Source organism: Schistocerca americana, chromosome 1, assembly GCF_021461395.2.
Source record: "Schistocerca americana isolate TAMUIC-IGC-003095 chromosome 1, iqSchAmer2.1, whole genome shotgun sequence".
Taxonomy (NCBI): domain Eukaryota; kingdom Metazoa; phylum Arthropoda; class Insecta; order Orthoptera; family Acrididae; genus Schistocerca; species Schistocerca americana.
The window spans coordinates 1,030,448,026-1,030,472,350 of NC_060119.1; the positions used below are offsets into that span (position 1 = coordinate 1,030,448,026).

At 43.1% G+C, this 24,325-nt stretch overlaps 1 protein-coding gene across 1 annotated transcript in view; it reads right to left on the reverse strand.

Annotated features, from left to right (window-relative positions):
- Window positions 1-24,325, reverse strand: part of LOC124549153 (short chain dehydrogenase/reductase astE-like) — a 324,150-nt gene that overhangs the window by 8,077 nt on the left and 291,748 nt on the right. Inside the window, exon 6 of the mRNA XM_047125222.1 lies at window positions 11,083-11,179. Coding sequence (XP_046981178.1) covers window positions 11,083-11,179 — 97 coding nt within the window. The remainder of the gene's footprint in view (window positions 1-11,082; window positions 11,180-24,325) is intronic.

The window sequence follows — 24,325 nt, forward strand, 5'->3', positions numbered from 1 at the left end:
CGTGTGCGAAGACATGGCTCATAAGCAGCCATGTCGTCATGTGGTTAGCGTTCGCGCGTAGCGAGAGTGTTGACGACGAGGCGGCAGTTCGAATTGCAGCAACACTTATTTTTCAGTCTATATTTCTTTCATTACTGGTCACATTATTTAATTTATATGACATTTGAGAGGTAATGTGATGGGAAAAAAACCATGTGCATTTTCATGAAGTTGTAGTGAATTTCAAATGTTAGTTGACTATTTACCAATTTTAATTAAATTTTCATGGACGAGGGAGAGGCTTGGAAAATCCAAGTCACATAGTCAAACCTCGATAAATAATGATGCGAATGAGTACAGTGACAATGTGCCAGACCACAAAAGTAATGTACAGTTACTTCTTCGGATGTGCTCTCGACAGCGTAGGTTGCACGAAGGTGTTTGCCATAACAGAGATGGAAAACATCAATTGAAACGGCATCCACTACATCGAATGAATGCAGTTTTCCCACATTTAGAGGTAATGTTCAGAGTTTCTAACGGAAAACACCCTTCGTTGACGTTTTGAAAAATTCTCTTTCTTCCGATAGTTTGGATGCAAACCATGTATGACCAGTGATGAAAAAACTATAGATTAAAAACTAAGTTTGAATGCGAGTCGTACCGCCGCCTCATACAGGTTCGGCTTACGCAGCTCGAACGCTAACCACTTAGCCACCATCAACTCAAACGTCTCGTAATAAGCACAGATACATACGCCACATAATAGATGCGTAAAACGTCTCTTGCGATTTGCTCGGAATTGTCAGAGTAATGAGCCGGCCGGAGTGGGCGTGCGGTTCTAGGCGCTACAGTCTGGAACCGCGTGGCCACTACGGTCGCAGGTTCGAATCCTGCCTCGGGCATGGATGTGTGTGATGTCCTTAGGTTAGTTAGGTTTAAGTAGTTCTAAGTTCTAGGGGACTGATGATCACAGAAGTTAAGTCCCATAGTGCTCAGAGCCATTTGAACCATTTTGTCAGAGTAATGCACCTTGCTACTTGCACATTATGTAGTGTTAATGGCCTACTAAAGGTGTAGAAAGTCTGAAGTAAATCTGTGATCACAACGTCGTGGCCTTCCCATGTGAGAGTCACCCTCTAGCCATCAGATTGTGGCAGTGCTTCGTAGGGTCAGTAAGTGGCAGTACATTGTGGCTTTATTTCGTGACCAGCAGTCGTGCAGCAGTATACGCCATTTTACGTTGTATGTCCCGGTTTCCACCGCCATGGGAGCAACCACGCACCATTAGGCTCAATTTTGATTGAGTTGTTCGCGGTAGATTGCTCATAGCAAAACCGACTGTATTTAAGATGTAAATATTCTGTTAGAACCGCGAGAGTTCAGCCTTCCGATTTGATCAATGTTAATTCGGAGTCTTTGTCGCGCTGCCCCTGTCCGTTGGTCTCAACGTGTTTCAGTTCACGGCCCTTTACCATACCTCGTGATTCGAATCCTGGAGATCATCTTTGTTAAGCTGCATCAAAACTCCCTCTAGCGACTGGAATAGTTCTCACTACTTTGTTCATATTTTGTGTCTTTCCATGCGATTGTGGGTTGGCCCACAGCAAGAATGCTGATCGCCTGTGTAGAGTGAAACTGTGGACAGGCTAGTTAGCACGTACTTGTATGGACACTGCCTCTCATTTCAACGTGTTTACGAGAAGATATCTGCTGTTCTTTTAGCTGTCTCTTACTGGTCTGTAGTCTCCCCCTGTTCTCTTCATTATCCAGTTAATTTCCATCAACAGTCGATATCCCTGCAGTTGTCCGCCCCCGGTAGCTGAATGGTCAGCGTGACGGATTGTCAATCCTCTGGGCCCGGGTTCGATTCTCGGCTGGGTCGGGGCATTTTCTCCGCCCAGGAACTGAGTGTTGTGCTGTCATCATCATTCTATCATCCTCATCGGTTGCAGATCGCCGAAGTGGCGTCAAATTGAAAGATCGGCACCCGCCGAACGGCCTGCCGACGGGGGGCCCTAGCCATATGATTAAATAAATAAATAAATCCTTGCAGTACAAGAAGAAGAATCCGACGCCATCACGGTCCAGAGAGCTGTAGATCATCAGGTGAGGTCACTCTAATACGATAATAGAGGGAACGGTGACAGGCAGAACTCATTTATTAGCTTCATTTAGATCCCCCCAAAGCCAAAAGAAACGTCCAAGCTACAAGTAGCCCACGAGATTGTAGCCTGACGATGTCGTCTTTATGCCTCGATATTTCGACTATCAACCAGGCAACAGTCATTAGGTGAATTTTATGACTGCTGATTACTATAGTGGTGCGCAAGTAAGCAGATGGCTATGTAATGCGCTCGACATATGGATTATACTCTGCGGAGTCGCCAGCGTCCTCTCTGCCTGACCATCCCACACGCTACAACCACTGTCTATCCTTGAAACTGGCAACGCTGGGGTAAGCACCATATTAGGCCACTGTTTCTGCTTCTGAATCTCTCTATAAATATTTATACGCTTTGAAAACTAACACTGTTGGTAGTGAATGAAATACCTGGAGTGCATCCTTTATGCTATCCACAATGGACACTATAGTGGATAAGTACCTTCACCACACCTAAACTGCCAGTAAATACAACGTTAAACATTCAACATTCAACTGAAGTACGCAATGCAGTCAACACAACAGAATGTTGCTACAAGAAAAAAAGCTGAAATAAGCATAAGTAGAGCAATGATAGCTTTCAATGACTTTGTAAGTAAAATTTTCCAAATCGATCTGGCTAAAATCCTTGAGAGATGGCGATCTTATGTAGAATCAGTAAGCGATCGTAATCAACTATTCTGTCACAGAGACCATCGTGGCACCAAAACGGAAGATGATAGATCAAAATACTGAACTCGGTCTTTCGAAATTGATTCCGAGTGCAAGATTGTAATGTGATCCGTTCTTCCGATCATCGTATGAACGTGGAAATGGGAGGTATTGAGATGGTGATCGTGGAAAAGAAAAGCGAAGTATCAGGACCAGATGAGATACCTGTAAGATTCTATGGAAACGGTGCGAAAATTCCACTTCTCATAGCAGTTTATGGTTGGGGTTTAGGGGGTAACGAAGGGTACACAGTGACCGGAAAAAAGCACGGGTCATTCCCGTTTTCAAGAAGAGTCTTAGGACAGGCGCACATAATTATAAGGCTATATCACTGACAACAATCTGTTGTGGAATTATGGATCACGTCTCACGTTTAAGAATTACAACGTTTTTGTAGAACGAAAAACTTCTCTACCAAAATTAACATTGACTCCGCAAGTATAGAGCTAGCGAAACTCAGCTCTCTTTGTTTCTCCATGAGATACACAGTGCTGCAGGCTTCGGTGCTCAGGTCGATGTCGTGTTCCTTGACTTCAGGAAAGCATTAAACACCGTCCCGCATTGCCGTTTACCGAAAAAAATACGGACCAGATTTACGACTGGATTCAAGACTTCCTTGCAAGCAGAACTCAACACGCCGCTCTTAATGGGAACAAAATCGAAAAATGGAAAGATACTTTCACGAATATCCGGAGGAGGTGTGATGGGACCGTTATTGTTTGCAGTGTATGTAACTGATCTAGTAAAAACGTCGGAAGTTCCGGAAGCTCCATAGGCTATTCTCAAATTATGCGCTTATCTACAAAAAGATAGCAACGCCAGAAGACTATAGCTATGCGCAGAAGGGTCTGCAGAGGATAAATGAATGATAACCGGACTGATAGTCGACCCTGAAGTAAGTAAGTGTAACATATTGCGCATACATAGAAGAAGAAATGCACTATCGTACAACAACACTATTGATGACAAATTGCTGGAAACGATATATACTATAATTTACGTAGGAGTAGCAACCAGGAGTAACCATCAGGAGCTTAACGACCACATAAAAAACTAGTTGGATACGCGGATGACGGACTGAGATTCTTAGGACGAATCTTAAAGAAATGTAACTCATCCACAAAATAAGTGTCTTACAAAACACCTGTTCGATCAATTCTTGAACACTGCTATTCACTCCGTCACTCTTGTTGGCAGGATTAATACCGAAGAGCCAAAGAAACTGGTACTTCTGCCAAATATCATGTAGGGCCCCCTCAAGCACACAGAAGTGCCACAACACGACGTGGCATGGACTCGACTAATGCCTGAAGTAGTGCTGGAGGGAATTGACACCATGAATCCTGCATGGGCGTCCATAAATCCGTAAGAAAACGAGGAGATGGAACAGCACGTTGCAAGGCATACCAGATATGCTCAATAATGTTCATGTCTGGAGAATTTGGTGGCCAGCGGAAGTGTTTAAACTCAGAAGAGCGTTCCTGGAGCCACTCTGTACCAATTCTGGACGTGTGGGGTGTCGCATTGTCCTGCTGCAATTTCCCAAGTCTGCCGGAATGCACAATGGACATGAATGGATGCCGGTGATCAGACAGGATACCTATGTACGTATCACCTGTCAGAGTCGATCTAGACGAATCAGGGGTTCCATATCATTCCAACTGCACACGCCCAACTACATTACAGAGCCTCCACCAGCTTGAACAGTCCCCCGCTGACATGCAGGGTCCATGGATTCATGAGGTTGTCTCCATACCCGTACACGTCCATCCGCTCGATACAGTTTGAAACGAGACTCGTCCGATCAGGCAACATGTTTCCAGTCATCAACAGTCCAATGTCGGTGTTGACGAGCCCAGGCGAGGCGTAATGCTTTGCGTCGTGCAGTCGTCAAGAGTACACAAGTGGGACTTTGGCTTCGAAAGCCCATATCAATGATGTTTCCCTGAATGGTTCGCAGGCTGACACTTGTTGATGGCCCAGATTTGAAATCTGCAGCAATTTGCGGAAGGGTTGCACTTCTTTTACGCTGAATGATTCTCTTCAGTCGTCGTTGGATCCGTTCTTGCATGATCATTTTCCGGCAGCAGCAATGTCGGAGATTTGATGTTTTACCTGGTTCCTAATGTTCGCACTACACTCGTGAAATGGTCGTACGGGAAAATCCCTACTTCATCTCTGCCTCGGAGATGCTGTGTCGCATCGCTCGTGCGCCGACCTTAACACCACTTTCAAACTCATTTAAATCTTGATAACCTGCTATCGTAGCAGCAGTAACTGGTCTAACAACTGCGACAGGCATTTCTTGTCTTATATAGGCGTTGCCGACCGGAGCGCCGTATTCTGCCTGTTTATATACCTCTGTAATTGAATACGAATGCCTTTGGCGCTCCAGTGTAGAAGAGATAGAGAAGGTCCAACGAAGAGCAGCGCGTTTCGTCACGGGATCGTTTAGTCGGCAAGAGACCTTTACAGAGATGCTCAACAAACTCCAATGGCAGACGCTACAAGAGAATCGTTGTGCATCAAAGAGAGGTTTACTGTGGAAAATGCGAGAAAGTACGTTCCCGGGAAAGTCGGACAACACACTGCTTTTACTCACATACGTCTCGCGAAATGACCAGTACAAGAAAAGTCGATAAACTAGAGGTAACAGACGGTTCAATCCCGCGTCCGGCCATCCTGATTTAGGTTTCCGTGATTTCCCTAAATCGCTCCAGGCAAATGCCGGGATGGTTCCTTTCAAAGGGCACGGCCGACTTCCTTCCCCATCCGTCCCTAATCCGATGAGACCGATGACCTCGCTGTCTGGTCTCCTCCCCAAAAAACCAACCAACCAACCAACCTATTAGTAAGTTTGAATGTAGTCTCACTTTTGACTACGATACCTCTCATTGGTTTATTGTTACTCATCGGCAGTAAATTTAAAGATATCATAGTAGCACTGTACCATCATGCCCTGTTTACAAGTTTTTTTTATTAACAGTGAGTAGTTTGAACAAACTGTCAGTTTTGCCATGTTAGTCCTTTTGGATAGCAAATTATTTTGAGACAGGCTTTCAGGAGAGGACTCAGGTCGGCGAAACCGAAAGTCTTATAGTGACATTGAGATGAGACATACAAGTACGTAGTGTGGTCTCACGACGAGGAAGAGCAGTTACCATTTTATCAGCATCTAAATTCAACCTACAAGGATATCCAGTTTACGGCAAAAGCGAAAAAATGATAGTGACAGTCGCCTTTTGTACGGCCAGTAAGTTAGCCAGAGCTGAGCACTGTCTCTACACAACATCGTGGGTACGACGAGATCATTTTTGAATTTAGTTGTTAAGGAATCTGAATGAATCTGTCCACCTTTCTAGACACGTTAATCAGTTGTAAAATGGGTGGGTCGTTTGTCCATTTCGTTCACTGTTAAGCCGACATACACAGATTTGCGTTTGTTGGTGTCCTGCTGTCACAACCCATCTCTAATTATGGGTTTCCTTGACCGTTGGAGGAGCGCGCACATGTTGTGTCCGACGGGGACAACTGTGCGAAGGAGCAGCAACGTCCAGAATCTGTGCTCAAGGAAAATATTCTGCTTCTCAGATATGGACAACTTTAGTTACAAGCGAATATAACTAGTCACAGGATAAAGACGATAAGGATCTTTCGAAGTGAATGGCGTTCCTCCCGTACATTGGCAGCATATTTCTTCACAATTGGGTCAGATCCAGAGAAAAGTATTCTGTTAAAGTAATTTTTCGAAAATCTACAAAAATGTCTGCCCTTCTCGACTCATTAGAGGGTTATATGCGTTTGCTAAAGGCTGAAGTCTACAGTATATCATGTCAATGTTGCAAAGCCTAACCACGTCATTGTGGGAAAGCTTACGTTGTCCAGATCACGGAAGTAGTGTAGCTAAGTTGGTACGAATGCAGGTGAAACACAGATAGGCAACTAGCACTTTAAACTAAAGGCAACTGTACCACCGGTTAACCATACAGTCTTTAAGATGCTGAAGTTTTAATGATCAATATTCTCCGCATCCTTAGATGTCACAGTGGAGATCTTCAATTGCGTTAAGTGTAAAATGGTGTGAAATTCAAACAGTTTCGCATTCCATCCAGTAACACTTCAGCATCAGGCATCAAGTTTTAATTTATTACTTCTTTACTTCTAACTCTATTCGCAATACACATTCTAGACAGTGTCCATGTATACCAATGAATTTACCTTCAAAATTATCATTGTATGACACACAGTTCAGGAGATATGACCTGATAAACATTGCCAGAATCTAAGATATATCAGTTCTGTTTTTGGCTTTTTCATTAGTCGATGGGTGAATAATACGAAGACAAAAAAGAAACACAATTAGGATTTTGTTTCTTCAGCCATATAGGTTTTGCATGCTTAACGTCAAATACTTAACATATTAAAACTCAATTATAAAGTAATCTGTTGTCAGAATCCGTTTTACACATGGGAGTTCAATTCTTTATAGAATGATGAGCGGGTGGGGGATCGGGGGTGCTACTCCCCCTCTCCCTTATGCTACACACGATGTTTTTCGACTACTGTAGAGGATACAGAAAATAAAGGCACATTATAAATAAAACACCTGTGTCCCCTCGGTACTCGAACACGTTAGATCGACTGTACGAGAAAAAGACGCTTCTCTGTGATTACAGAAGCGCAGTTCCTGTGGTTCATAATTTTCAATAGTTTCTCCAGCATAGTGTCTGTAGGAATTACAGCACGTGTCTCAACCGCTTCATTTGTGCCACAAGCCCCTCAATCTCCCTGTTTTATTATTTGTTATATATTTCAGTTAACAATTTGCAGTGTAAGGCTGTCGTTGTTTAGTTAGCACTATATCCGTAAAGTGTTGGAATAGTTAAAGTATCCAGAAACTGGATGTGTAGTACTGTCGTATTATTGACACACTGGACCTTCTGAACGATATTTAAATTCCATGAATAGATTTCTGCTGTTCAGTTCATGTTTTTGCAAAAATTTGCTCGTTTACACTTATGAATCAAAACATTATGACCATCTGCTTAGCAGCGTGTTTGTCCCCTTTGGAACGCCTTGCAGCAGCGATTCTGCGGGCAAAGGATTCGGCAAGTCTTGGGCAGATTTCCGAAGGTGTATGGCACCAGATGTGTACGCACAAGTCACGCAATCCCCATAGATGGCGGCAGATGATTTGTGGGTGCACGATAGCGCTCCGAAAGTGTTCCATTGGGTTCAGAACAGGCCAGTTTGGCGGTCAAAACATCAACGTGAGTTCATCATCAAGTTTCTCAGAACCCTGTAACACGATTCTGGTCTTCTGACACGAACAGTTATCCTGCTGGAAGATGCCTTCGCCCTTGGGGAAGACATCAAGCATGAAAACGTCCAGACGGCCCGCAGTAATGTTCACGTAGTTCACAGCCATCACGGTGCCTTAGATTACTACCACAGGTCCCACGGAAGTCTGAATGTCTACATCTACATCTACATTTATACTCCGCAAGCCGCCCAATGGTGTGTGGCGGAGGGCACTTTACGTGCCACTGTCATTACCTCCCTTTCCTGTTCCAGTCGCGTATGGTTCGCGGGAAGAACGTATGCCGGAAAGCCTCCGTGCGCGCTCGAATCTCTCTAATTTTACATTCGTGATCTCATCGGGAGGTATAAGTAGGAGGAAGCAATATATTCGATACCTCATCCAGAAACGCATCCTCTCGAAACCTGGACAACAAGCTACACCGCGATGCAGAGCGCCTCTCTTGCAGAGTCTGCCACTTGAGTTTGCTAAAGATCTCCGTAACGCTATCACGCTTACCAAATGACCCTGTGACGAAACGCGCCGCTCTTCTTTGGATCTTCTCTATCTCCTCCGTCAACCCGACCTGGTACGGATCCCACACTGATGAACAATACTCAAGTATAGGTCGAACGAGTGTTTTGTAAGCCACCTCCTTTGTTGATGGACTACATTTTCTAAGGACTCCCCCAATGGATCTCAACCTGGTACCCGCCTTACCAACAATTAATTTTATATGATCATTCCACTTCAAATCGTTTCGCACGCATACTCCCAGATATTTTACAGAAGTAACTGCTACCAGTGTTCGTTCCGCTATACAATAAAGGATCCTTCTTTCTATGTATTCGCAATACATTACGTTTGTCTATGTTAAGGGGCAGTTGCCACTCCCTGCACCAAGTGCCTATCCGCTGCATATCTTCCTGCATTTCGCTGCAATTTTCTAATGCTGCAACTTCTCTGTATACTACAGCATCATCCGCGAAAAGCCGCATGGAACTTCCGACACTATCTACTAGGTCATTTATATATATTGTGAAAAGCAATGGTCCCATAACAGTCCCCTGTGGCACGCCAGAGGTTACTTTAGACGTCTCTCCATTGATAACAACATGCTGTGTTCTGTTTGCTAAAAACTTTTCAATCCAGCCACACAGGTAGTCTGATATTCCGTAGGCTCTTACTTTGTTTATCAGGCGACAGTGCGGAACTGTATCGAACGCCTTCCGGAAGTCAAGGAAAGTGTGCATCTACCTGGGAGCCTGTATCTAATATTTTCTGGGTCCCATGAACAAATGAATGTCTCTATAGCATAAAACGACCGCAACCGGCCTCCGCCGTGACGATGTATACTTTTCGAGGAACCATTCGTCTGGATGACACGTATCCAAATGCGCCCATTGGCATGGTGTAACAAGAAATGTGATTCATGCGACAGCACACCACGTTCCCACTGATCCACTGTGCAATATCGATGACCTGGCGAGGTGACGCAGTGATTAGCGCATTGGATTCGCATTCGGGAGTACAACGGTTGAAACCCACGTCCGGCCACCACGATTTAGGTTTTGCGTGATTTCCCTAAACTGCTTCAGGCAAATACCGGGATGGTTCCTGTTAAAGGGCACGGCCGACTTCCTTCCCTAATCCGATGGGGCCGATGACCTCGGTGTTTGCACCATCCGCCAAATCGACCAACAATCTCGATCGTAACTGACGATGTTGGGTCAACGTGACGTAACTTACGGTTCATTTGCTGTAGAATCTATGTTCAGTAGTGTGAGCTGGACGGTGTGCTCTGAAACACTTCTGCCTGCACCAGGATTGTACTCTGTTGTCAGATCTCGCACGCTATCCTACTTTAGAGAGCGGATCTGTTATGAGGCTTAGACGTACAACACCTTGTCGCCTACTCAGGGCTTCATCGTCCTTCAACCACTTTGCGTAGATGCTTACGATAACAGCACACCACTATCGGATCATCTTCGCCATTTCTAAAATCCTCGACCTTAGATCCCAGGCTATAAGAATATGCCCTCAGTCAAAATTACATGTCAGAGGTTTTCTCTAATTCCGGTTGGTATAATCGCTAGAATGATTCGCCATTCGTCTCAGCCCCGCTTACATACTCTCACTACCGTGTCAAGTTCCCGCAAAGCCACCAAGCAGGTTTTATGATTAATAACAATATAAACTGACAGCAGTAATAAATGTTTTCATAGCAAGTGATAGCTGAACAGTATGATTTTCGATGAATATCAGCACACTTTGGAGCATAAGCTATTTCTTCAACTACAAGAAGGGACAGGTTAGAGGTTTAGAGCGACATTCACTAAGGCATCACGATATATTTAATAGAGGACAATAGAGAAGCGAAGTTTTTGAGCCAGACTAAAATTAGAAACTGAAAGATTATTGTGGCCTAGTTTAGTAGACATGCCCGAATGAAAAGTAGAAGATGAAACAGTGGAAGTCCTAAAACCAGTCAAAGGTCTGGCGACTAACAATGTGTAACCTCGTTATAAGATTTACCGTAACAGAGTACACATGGTAGCGACTATAGAAGTGAAACAACTTGGAGTTCTTTCTGTCTCCAGACGGTAGAGCGAGATGCCCACACTATTTGCTATTCCCTATGGACTGAGTGTATGGTGACACATTACTAGCTTATTACCGTCTTCTCAGTAAAGCTGTATTAATACTAATTCACCAACAGATCAATGGTGCTGATGGCATCCACCCACACAAACCGCTATTGATAGTAAATTATAAAATAACTTTACTCTTAAGATAAATGGTCTGGTAGTGCCTAGAATAACTCATTTGTAAGCTACTTTTCTTGCTCTGAAACATGCCGGTGGAATATTTTTCTTTCTTCATTATCTCTAGTTGTACAAACAAAAGCCACTGTGAAATGTTTACTTACGAGAGAGGCAGTCTGCTGTTGGAGAAGTGGTACTGATAGGCGCAGGTCAAACTCACTCCCGTGCCCTTCAGCTGTTCAGACAGCGCTTCCACCAAACCTGTCGACAGAACAAATTTCACCCGACACTTATTATGTCTCTCTCGCATCGCTATCAAACAACGTTACCTAACAGTATTGGTTAAAAACAGTCTTGGTTACAATTTTATTTTTTTTATTTTTCAACTACGCGGTTCGCCTTATTTAGGCATCTTCAGGTTGTCTTAATTTGGTATTTCTTAGAAGGATCCTTTAGTCAGTGTAGCCAAATGGCATCGTCGAATATATCAGGCTAACATCGCCTTCGTTTCTACGAAATGCCAAATCAAGATAACCTGAAGATGCCTAAATAAGGCGAAACGAGTAGTTGAAAAATGAAAAACTTAAATTGCAACCAAGACTGTTTTAAATCAATACTGTTAAGCACAGGTTTGCTGTATGCCACGTATGGATTGGAAGACTTTTTATCTAATAGTTTAAACATCTTTCTACATCTACATTTACATTTATACTCCGCAAGCCACCCAACGGTGTGTGGCGGAGGGCACTTTACGTGCCACTGTCATTACCTCCCTTTCCTGTTCCAGTCGCGTATGGTTCGCGGGAAGAACGACTGTCTGAAAGCCTCCGTGCGCGCTCTAATCTCTCTAATTTTACATTCGTGACCTCCTCGGGAGGTATAAGTAGGGGGAAGCAATATATTCGATACCTCATCCAGAAACGCACCCTCTCGAAACCTGGCGAGCAAGCTACACCGCGATGCAGAGCGCCTCTCTTGCAGAGTCTGCCACTTGAGTTTGTTAAACATCTCCGTAACGCTATCACGGTTACCAAATAACTCTGTGACGAAACGCGCCGCTCTTCTTTGGATCTTCTCTATCTCCTCCGTCAACCCGATCTGGTACGGATCCCACACTGATGAGCAATACTCAAGTATAGGTCGAACGATTGTTTTGTAAGCCACCTCCTTTGTTGATGGGCTACATTTTCTAAGGACTCTCCCAATGAATCTCAACCTGGTACCCGCCTTACCAACAATTAATTTTATAATTGTTAGATACATAGAGAGGTAGACAGATAGATAGAAAGAGATATTTTCTATTAACAAAAGTCTCCTCCCCCTTGCCACCAGTCAGTCTTTAAACTATTATGTCTATTATTTCTTCCTATCTTGCGGTAATATTTCCGTCCGTGTGTGTCCTCAACATTCCTGTTTCACCTAATGTAATCTCTCTTCAACAATTTTTCACCTATATTATTTCTTTTAATTTACTATTAGGTATTCCTGAATTAAAGCAGCTGTCCCATTCATTTGTCCCTTCTCCTGGTGAAAGTTTTCAATATTCTTCCCTTACTTATTCCTCCAAGTAAATCATCTATTACTTTCTGTATCCAGTGAGTTTTATAAAAATCGAAATGAAAAAGATCTGCGTCTGCTATTTAGTCGTTCTTTTCACCAACATGATAGGTTTCTAGTTTTTTTAACTGTTTTATTATTAAGCTCCCAGTTGCTTAGCAGGAGCAAATATGTTACACACCTGCGTATCATGACATCATCTGCCCGCTACGAGACTGGTCTGCTAACGTAACATCGCCCGCAGTAGCTCATTACCCATGGAAAATTATCCTTCCTGGTTACATCCATCGTCTTCTTAACAACCCAGCCACTGCAGCATCGTATTTATCCGCCGATATCAGGGAGTGACTTTCAATTAAAACGTCCTCCCTTGTACAGGAGTTACATAATGTGTGTACTAGTACAGGTTGTGACGCAGGAACGACGGCATATGGAAGTTTTTATCTGGCCGTGAGTCGTGCACGAATAGACAAAGCAGTTACGGAGACCGCTCGTGTAAAGCAGGAAATCCGGGCTCGTGTATCGGTCCGGCACAAATTTTTATTGTCATCATTCCCTTACGCAGCTGATAGTTGTTCGTATTCGCAAATGCCAACACATTTCGTGTACTTCATAACGGCTGTAGTCAACGCAGTGCCGATTTCTTTGGACGTGCATGTATGTCCAAAGGAACAGTGAATCGTTCTCCTTAGCAACACAGGCACTGAAATATCGCAAATATTCACACCTGTCAGGGCTTGCTTTCTTTGGAAGTGGAATTATTACGTCCTTTCTGAAGTATGGGGGGCCGGCCGCTATGACCGAGCGGTTCTAGGCGCTTCAGTCCGGAACCGCGCTGCCGCTACGGTTGCAGGTTCGAATCCTGCCTCGGGCATGGATGTGTGTGATGTTCTTAGGTGAGTTAGGTTTGAGTAGTTCTAAGTCTAGGGGACTGATGACTCAGATTTTAAGTCCCATAGTGCCTAGAGCCATTTGAATCATTTGAAGTATGGTGATATTTCGCCCGTCTCTTGTATCTTGCATACCTCGTGGTATAATTTTGTTATTACTAGCTTTCCCAATGATCTCACTAATACTGAGCGAATACAATCTACTCTAGAGGTCTTGTTTCCACTTACGGTTAGGTCTTTCAGTGCTCTGTCAAAGTCTTCTCGTGGTATCTTACAGTATCTCTCACCTCTTCTTCACCTAGCTTTTTTCTTCCTGTAACATTATCCGCAGTTTTGTTCCACTTACACAGATCTCTTATGTATTCCATCCACATTTCACCTTCCCATCTTTGCTTAGAAGTGGCTTGCCACCTGATCTCTTGATATTCATACAGTTGCTTCTTTTTCTCCAAGTGTCTCTTTAATTCTCCTATGATTACCAGCATCTGTCTTCGTTTCCGCCAGCTATAGATGCTTCTACAGCCTTGTATTTGTCCTTTACCCATTCCTGCTTAGTTATTTGGTAATTTCGGTCAGTCACATTTTTAGACGCCTGTATTGCCTTTTGTCTGCTTCATTGCTTTCGTCAATGAAATTCAATATCTCCTGAGTTACCCAATGATTTCTACTAGGCTTTTTCTTCCTGTCTTTGTGATCCTCTACAACCCACCCTACTTCATCTCTCAATGTTGCTAGATATCTCCAATATATTAGTTGCTTACGGAAAAAATTAAATATCAACTGTTAAGTGTTGGGTCGGCAAACTTTTGTCACGCACTGCAGTACGCATGAATACTTCGCCAATCACAGAGACAAAGAAGAAAAAAATGAAAGCACAAAAAGAAGAAAAAATGATATCGCCTCTCATAGAAAATGCATAAATAACTAACTCTTACAATAAGATTATATTAAATTTGCCTAGCCGTCTTTATTCTCTTTAGCTTACTTCATTTACTGTATTTCTATATTTTCTCCTTTCGTCGGTTAAATTCTCTATCTCCTGAGTTATCCAAGGACTTCTACCAGGTAAATTCGTTCTGCCGAAGCGATTCTCTCCCGCCTACCTACACCATTCATCTCTCAACGCTACCCATTCATTTTCTATTGCATTAATATTCCAAATTTCAGTCCAACTTTGCCTACAGCTCCCTCTGAAACTCTCAAAAAATCTGTAGATTCTTCAATTTATCCAGGACCAGTTTCCTTTAACTTCTTACCTTTTTGCAATTTCTTCAGTTGCTGTCTACATATCATAACCACTACATTGTGGTCAGAGCCCACACGTCCCCGTGGTAGTGTCTTACAGTTTACAGTCTCGTTTGGAAATCTGTGCCTAATCATTATATAATCAATCTCAAACCTTCCATTGTCACCAGATCTCTGCCATACACAAAACCTTTTTGTATGATTCATAAACCAAGTCCTAGCAATGATTAAATGACCACGCAAACGGAAAATTAAATTATGCTGTGTGGAAAATTCTACCAGCTGTGTTCCTCTTTCATTCGTTTCCCGAATCCATTTCCTACTACTATTTTCCCTTCTCTTCCTTTTCCTACTATCGACTTCCTGCCTTCCATCACAGTTTTCCTCTCCTTTAACTATCTATATATTTTTTTTAATCTCCTCATACACTCTTTCAATCTCTGGTGCTAGTTGGCATATAAGATTGTGCTACTGTGGTAGTTGTTGGAATCAAGTCTGTCTTGGCTACCACATTATGTTCACTATGCTGTTCGTAACAGTTCACCTGCATTCCTCTTTTCTTATTCAGTATTAGACCTATTCTTGCATCATGCATATCTGAAGTTGTATTTATAATTATGTACTCATCTGGCCATAAGTCCTTTTTTCCCTGCCACCACACTTCACTAATTCCCACTACAGCATTTCCCTTTTTAAATTTTTTAACGTTCCTACTCCATTAAGAGGCCTAACATTTTGCACTCCGACTCGTAGAATGCCAGTTTTGTTTTACCTGATGACGATATGACGATATCTTACCGAGTAGTCTCTGCCCGGAGATCTGATCTGTGGACTGTTTTACTACCAGAATATTTTTCCCAACAAGATGTCATCATTATTTGACCATTAAGAAGAGCTGCATGTCCTGGAAAAATAACGCCTGTAAATAGGAATGCAGGTTTTCTCGGCGAATCTCGCTGATGAAGTTTTTTCGGGTTATTAGCTGAGTCAAGATATCGTTCTGCGGCAACGTTTCGACAAGTTGCCTACTCTTCATCTTCGCCTGAAGATGACGGGTAGGAAACTTGTCGAAACGTTGCCTCTGAACGACGCCTTGACTCGGCTGATTACCCGAGAAAACTTCATCATCAATAACGGCTGTAGGTTACTCCTGGTTTCAGTCGTTCGCAGTACAAGCAAAGCAAGGCCACGTTGGCTGATTGTACAAGGTCAGATCGTTTAACTATCCAGACTGACGCTCTTCCAACTACTGAAAAGGCTGGTGCCACTCTTCAGGAAGCACATGTTTATGTGGCCTTTTTAGAGATTAATGAACTCTATCATCATAGCTAATTCTGTAATGGATTTACTATGGTCCGACTTTTTGTAAGAAGAATGGTCGCTTGTAACTTCTCTTTCACCGTTCAGGTGCAAACTCAGAACACACACTGGGGTGTAAACGCAAACGAGACCCTGCGCGTACACTGTGCAGTGGCTTGCGGAGTATATACGTAGATATGTAGACAAAAGGTGGAAGAATACATCAAGGACGGTACAGCTGACTCACTTGCCACAAACAGAGTGAGGCGAGAAAGTCCTTGTGTAAAAATGGCTCACGAGAAGGCCTTACTTATTATACACGACTAATAAAAGGAAATGCATATTCCTGCTGACTTACAGAGTTCTTTTAAGCATAATCTCCTTTCTCAGATAGTATTTCGGTAAGTGTATAAAGGTGTTTATTTCTGATAACTATTGTTTACTGGTTTGTGACTTGGTTTCTCTTAACCTTGTTCACACATTTCATCGCCGTCTCTTGTTTTAAGGATAAGACTTTATGGGCATATTTTAATGACTACTAAATACTTTAATAGTATGGTTTTAATGACAACATATTTATAAAAATATTTTTCTCATGAATGCCATTTCAGCGGTATGGAATTTTTCGCGTAGCTGATGGCTGTATCTCACGCGAGTTCTGAGACCATTTCGCTGCTCATTTTACAGCTTGAAATAAATAGAGTAGCTGAAGAATCGCCCCAGAAACCGAAATCTTCACGAAAAAGAAAGAGAAATACTGAAGAATGGAAAAAATAAAATGAAACGTCGACGTAATACTGGTCAGCAGTATGTGTCCTGCAAAACCAACAAGACAGTTCAGGCAGCAACTACAGCAGCGGTGGCCAAGAATATGGCTGACGGACCGTGCCCTGGCATGAGTGTCATAATAGCGTTATAGCGCTCAGCCTGCCTGGCACGTCCCCCCCCCCCCCCCCCCCCCCCCGGAAGGGGGAAACTGCGAACGCGCCGCATTTAAATACCAATGCAGGCGCACTTTGTACGACTTTGCTTTATATTTCACATTTCTCAACAGCGCAGTTTAAGAAAGTATTAAAAAATCAAGTACTGATCAAACATTTTTGGTGTGCTGAAGAATGTAATTTTTAGTCCATTAAACTTCGGGCATGCAGCCACGCAAATAAAATTTCCTCCACTGATAATTCTGCAGCGTATCGTTCGGTCATCCTCAGAGCGAGCCACAAGGCTGACGACAAGATGCCAAGCGCGGCCTTATATGCTCCACCGCGGCGGTATTGAGCATGCGGATCACAGATGCTGACCGGCGGCAAAGAAATACGCTTACACATGCGCCGCCTGTGTAGAAGGCGTACAGACATTCGATTCGCTTATCGATGTATGATCGGCGGCGGTGACTCCATGACGACTTCTCTGCAGTTTAACTACCCCAAGAGCCGGATTTCATGCTTTGCCCAAATTAAAACCATTATCTCTATTTATTAAATTATTAGCTAATCTAATCTCTATAGTTTCCTTGAAGAAAATTCCCAAAAGGAAAATTTTTACATCACTGTAATTTATGGAATGCCCTGTATCAATACAATGTTCGACCACAGATGACTTGTCTGGCTGTAATAAGCGTGTGTATCTTACAAGGGAATGGTCAGACTTGTCATGACGAAACCTATGTTGCTTTTTTTACCACTGTGAGTTAACATTGCAAGAAGTCTGTATGCAGAATTTTAGCTGCTGACATGACCTGGAAGTCTGTAAACAATTTTATGAAGTAAGACATTATTGTCGCATGGTTTCTGCGCTTATAACTGCCTCTTGTACAACCCTGACCTCTCTCGCTACGTTATACCAACGCCATCTAGGGACAAGGAGGCGTTAGCTACGCGCCGCTCTCTTGCCACAGCAGTGAGAGAGCTGATTCCCCCAGTGAAAGCGATCGTATGATAATTAAACATTCGTTGACAAATATGGCTAATATGTTATCTACAACATTCTTTCCAAATAGCTATGAAATAGACACAAATAAATATATGGTTTAGAACACGTCCAAATTTTATTTCTTGTAATTACCGCAAAAATGCGAAATACTGATACAATGTTCAAAACACAGGTCTCTTGTGCACCAAGAACATACAAGCAAAGACGACATACGACAGCCCTGTGAATCACAGACGTTGTTAGATGTCCGTAGACCAATCTCGGCTGGTGTTAGGAATGAATCAACCCTAGTATCAGTATATTTCGAGGAGTGCCACGCATATTTAATCAAATTCTGAAACCGTGGGGAGGAAAATTGATAATGTACTACGGATTGCAGCTTGAGAATATTGTCACGGTGATAGACAGGAAATTGCAGTGATCTGCACATAATAATTTTCTCTGTTAGTTTTCTGTAAAATGCCTTCCACTGACGGAAAAATTCTCTGTCGAAAGGTTGAATTACGTTCGTCGTTAATGAATCAGACCTATTATGACCTGACCACGAATCTACAAGGAGAAGAGATTTGTTCCCGCAGAACGGAAGAAAACATGGCGCATGAAAAGTGTAACGTTTTCATTTCCCATTTTTCCAGACTTCGATGCGTCTACCACAAGATTGTTTGCGTATAACATTGTTCTTTTGACACGCGGTCCAAAACGTCCAGTTGGTTCTCGAAGACACACATATAGTTTAGGCAGCAATGAACCATCCAGACTAATTATGGGCGTTATAGTGTATGAGTGGGTGAGTGCAGTCGTGGACTGCGCAATCGCCTCAATATGTTTTTCCCCTTTGAATGACAGTGTTCTTTTCGCACGCATTTCTTTTTGAAAACCTGACTGATCTGCACTGTACACGTACGATTCACGAAAACTAGCGATCTTATTTTATGCATTCGTAAGAAAAGCTCCTATCATTTCGATTTGTGTTTTGTGTCACTTCATTTTCCGACCTGTTTCTCGATACATTTTTTTTTTTTTTTTTTTTTTTTTGGCCGCGATTTTATGTGATCTTTTGAAGGGACTAATCCAACTTTGAGAAGCTGTAAATTCTTTAGCGCCTATTGCGTTGGCAATCTCTAACGCCCAATCACGCAAAGTTGTATCGCTGACACTAAATGACTGTTGTCTGGCATCGGTAAATAGCTCAAAAAGTCGAGCGTTTATCTCCGTCGCAATTTCCAGTCGACTCTTACGTCGTCCAGCGACTTCCATTTTCCATCTATACAATTCACGTTCAGAACGGGCAAAGCGATACTTATTTTAAACAGTACTGACACGTAGGCGTTTCTTACCACTTTCGTTCAACCAATACGTCACCGCTCTTTCTTTATCTGATAAGGTAATTGTTGTTGCTGGTGTTACTTTCGGAGATAATTGATGACGATTCGTGGCACTATCACTCGAAGAGTCTTCATGATTGCAACTTTCGTCGGTGTCTTCGCCGTCTGTAGATTCACAGTCTGCATTATCGAGTGTTTCAGTTGTTTCTAGCCACATGTCTGCGCCATTTACATGCTCGTCTAGAAGTTTCACAACCATGTCGCACAACACATAGTCTTCACGTGTGTTTTCTGTTGATTGCTTCATTTGGCGTCTGTGGTATATCTCCATGGTAAGCAGCAAAACATTTACAGGGTTCGCCATCACCTGTGAGGGGAGATTGAATGTTCACAGCAAAGTGGCTTGCGGAGTGAGCATGTACAGAACATCTTTCACATCTCTAACCAGTTTCAGGACGGTATGTTTCGAAATACGCACCAGAAATTAGAAGGACGTGCATGCCACAGAAATGAATATTCGTTTCCCCTTTCCACCAAAACCGTGCAGCGATATTCCTCTTTAGTGAAGGCCGCAATAAGACGGCCGCACTTCCCGACCATGTGCACAACGCTCGCGACTCGCCATTTCCAGGGGTGGCCAGCCGTCACTGCAAGCGCCAAGCAGGAAACACAGCCATGTTCGTGATTTTTTTTTTTTTTGTGACTTCCAGTTCATGTCAGCAGCTACAATTTTGCATACGGACCTTTTGCACAGTTAAATAACAGTGCTAAAAAAAGCAATACATGTTTCGTCATGACAAGTCTGACCATTCCCTTGTTAGATGCTCCACACATCTCTCATGAACGGTGCGTGTTGTTTGACCTATGTACGACTTATCACAATTTCCGAGAGGAATCTGATACACACCCGCTTTATGAAGCTGTAAATCGTCCTTCACAGAGCCGAGTAAAGGTGCAATCTTCGTGGGGGACCGGAAGATCAGCTTAACACAGTGTTTCTCAAGAAAACGGCCTATCTTCGAGGGAAGAGCACCCACATAGGGCAAAAACGCACTAGATCTGAGGGAATTACTATCTTCTTCCCCATCACATACCTACATTCTAGGTTTTGCATTGAATTTGTTGCGAAGAAAATCCATTCGATTTACTCGTAAAAATGTTCTTGAGGTATGTGAACTCTACTTGCAAATTGTCTTTATCGGATATACATTGCGCCCTATGCACTAAGGTCTTCACCTGTGGTCTGTGAAGGGTAATGGCAGCTACTGCCATGAAGATACAGATTCGTGTGTGTTGGTTTCCGATATTCGGTATGTCCTAATGTGCCATCAAATTTACGGCGAACGACAACATCCAATTTTATTTGGTACAGACTGTCGGAATGCGGACAGACGCGGACTATTTCACAGATTTTGGCACCTAATCGTCACTTATTTAGTTTCATAATTTTAAAAAAATGTCTTTCACATATATGTTGATCGAAATATAGAAGCATCTTTGCAACCTCAGTATGAATATGTGGATACTTTATCTGAGGAAACCAATGTAGACGTCCTGGACAGTTTTAACGTTAAAGGGATTTGTATTTAAAAAATAAATACCTTGCAGGTCAGTCAGTTACTTCTGGACATGCACAGCGGCGCTTTCAACTAAAACGGCAAAAGGTCTCGAAAACAGTTCGAAAACAGATGTAAGACTGGCAGTGTCCTCAAAAAGTTTGGGAGAATTGCTGCGCAATTGCTGCGCAATTGCTGCTCAAGAAGCTGTGTCAACAAATGATCGAGTGAATGGTCTATGGGACCTGGCAGAAACACCTTTCATGATTGTGTTGTTGCTGCCGCATCATTTTATACCGGTTAAGTAGAGGTTCTAACAAGGAATTCTTCAGACCTTTCAACGCCAGTGAGCGTAAACTTGACGGTGTATCAGAATGTGTCCTTTCTACAACGCGATTTTCTTTTTAAATGCATTCCCATAAAATCAGAAATATATTGTTTCTCTGGCTGCAATGTCTACTGTGCGTAGTGTGCAGTCAAGTCCACTTAAAATGCGAGGTCTGCAATCCACTCCGGAAGTTCTAATTTTTGTTCCTGCGCTACTTTTTTTTCATAAATTCAACAACAGCGAGTTTTAAATGGAAAAATCGTTGCAGGCAAGCCCCTTGAATTAACCAGCGTACTTTCCAGTAATGAATAAAGTCTCCATATTCTTCGTTCAGTTACATCGAAAACTGTTGCAACTGACAATGAAATAATGCATGCAAGTCAGAAATTTTACTATTCGTAACCCTAGTTTCTTCACGTACTCGAAGCCTCCAAATTTTGCACAGAGTGCTTCTTGACCTACAGAACAATGAATTCCGTCTGTTGATCGTTGTAATTTGCTGTCACCACCATCTAAGTTTTCCAATTATCGTGATGTAATTTTTAGAAACCTGAAAGACGTGAGTGAAGGGAGTCTGAGAATTGCTGCGCAAGAAGCTGTGTCAACAAATGATCGAGTGAATGGTCTATGGGACCTGGCAGAAACACCTTTTATGATTGTGTTGTTGCTGCCGCATCATTTTATACCGGTTAAGTAGAGGTTCTAACAAACTGTCGTCGAGGATGTAGTAATGAAATGCCTAATAATAAATGTGACAAAAACTGTATTGGTGTATTGCAGGCATGGAGGTTCGAGGTGCCGTAGGAATATGCAAACGATCGGTAGATGGACGTGGTATGCGTTATTTACACTGCTGGCCATTAAAATTGCTACACCAAGAAGAAATGCAGATGATAAACGGGTATCCATTGGACAAATATACGAGGGCTACCCACAAAGTACATTACGTTTTGGAATTAAAAATAAATAAAGTATTGGAATTTTTTTAATTATATACAGATGAAAGCCACATTAAAATACTACTATTCTACATAGTTGCCATTTAAATTAAGGCACTTATCGTAGCGATAGACGATCTTGGAAATTCCTTCGTCGTAAAATTCGGCCGCCTGCGCCTTCAACTACGTGGTTACCTCTTCTTGAAGCTGTGGGGAATTTGTGTGCCCCCACTGCAATGACTGCAATTTTGTCTCCCAGTTCACATGCTTAACCCATATTTAGTCACCAGTAACGATGCGATCGAGTAATGAGTCGCCATCTTTCTCGTAAGCGTCCAAAAACGTTAATGCTGCAGCCATTCGCTGATTTTTGTGAATCAAAAGAGAAAGATGGCGACTCATTACTCGATCGCATCGTTACTGGTGACGAAACATGGGTTAAGCATGTGAACTGCGAGACAAAATTGCAGTCAATGCAGTGGGGGCACACAAATTCCCCACAGCTTCAAGAAGAGGTAACCACGTGGTTGAAGGCGCAGGCGGCCGAATTTTACGACGAAGGAATTTCCAAGCTCGTCCATCGTTACGATAAGTGCCTTAATTTAATTGGCAACTATGTAGAAAAGTAGTATTTAAGTGTGGCTTTCATCTGTATACAATAAAAAAAATTTCCAATACTTTATTCATTTTTAATTCCAAAACGTAATGTACTTTGTGGATAGCCTTCGTATTATACTAGAACTGACACGTGATTACATTTGCACGCAATTTGGGTGCATAGATCCTGAGAAATCAGTACCCAGAACAACCACCTCTCGCCGTAATAACGGCCTTGATACGCTTGGGCATTGAGTCAAACAGAGCTTCGATGGCGTGTACAGGTACAGCTGCCCATGCAGCTTCAACACGATACCACAGTTCATCAAGAGTAGTGACTGGCGTATTGTGACGAGCCAGTTGCTTGGCTGCCATTGACCAGACGTTTTCAATTGGTGAGAACGTGCTGGCCAGGGCAGCAGTCGAACATTTTCTGTATCCAGAAAGGCCCGTACAGGAGCTGCAACATGCGGTCGTGCATTATCCTGCTGAAATGCAGAGTTTCGCAGGGATCGAATGAAGGGTAGAGCCACGGGTCGTAACACATCTGAAATGTAACGTCGACTGTTCAAAGTGCCGTCAATGCGAACAAGAGGTGACCGAGACGTGTAACCAATGGCCCCCATACCATCACGCCGGGTGATACGCCAGTATGGCGATGACGAATACACGCTTCCAATGTGCGTTCACCGCAATGTCGCCACACACGGATGCGACCATCATGATGCTGTAAACAGAACCCGGATTCATACCTGCCGGCCGGAGTGGCCGTGCCGTTCTAGGCGCTACAGTCTGGACCGGGCGACCGCTACGTCGCAGGTTCGAATCCTGCCTCGGGCATGTATGTGTGTGATGTCCTTAGGTTAGTTAGGTTTAATTAGTTCTAAGTTCTGGGCGACTGATGAAGTAAAGTCGCATAGTGCTCAGAGCCATTCGATTCATACGAAAAAATGACGTTTTGCCATTCGTGCACCCTGGTTCGTCGTTGAGTACACCATCGCAGGCGCTCCTGTCTGTGATGCAGCGTCAAGGGTAACCGCAGCCATGGTCTCCAAACTGATGGTCCATACTGCTGCAAACGTCGTCGAACTGTTCGTGCAGATAGTTGTTGTCTTGCAAACGTCCCCATCTGTTGACTCAGGGATCGAGACGTGGCTTCACGATCCGTTACAGCCATGCGAATAAATTGCCTGTCATCGACTGCTAGTGTTACGAGGCCGTTGGGATCCAGCATAGCGTTCCGTATTACCCTCCTGAAACCACCGATTCCCTATTCTGCTAAGAGTCATTGGATCTCGACCAACGCGAACAGCAATGTCGCGATACGATAAACCGCAATCGCGATAGGCTACAATCCGACCTTTATCAAAGTCGGAAACATGATGGTACGCATGTCAGCATGTTGTATGTGTCGCCACCGGCGCCAACCTTATGTGAATGCTCTGAAAAGCTAATCATTTGCATATCACAGCATCTTCTTCGTGTCGGTTAAATTTCGCGTCTGTAGCACGTCATCTTCGTGGTGTAACAATTTCAATGGCCAATAGTGTACAATATCTCGGTGATCGTGAGTGTAAGAATTACACCAAGGTTAATGAGCCAAAGTGCTATGTTGATTATAAAACTGGAGTGTGCAGGACACTTCCAAAAAAGGATGAGAACAAGAATACGAAAACGGAAGTTACAACTAATTTTGTGGGCAAAATTTGAGTGTTAACAAGAGACTCGGTGGGGCTTGCC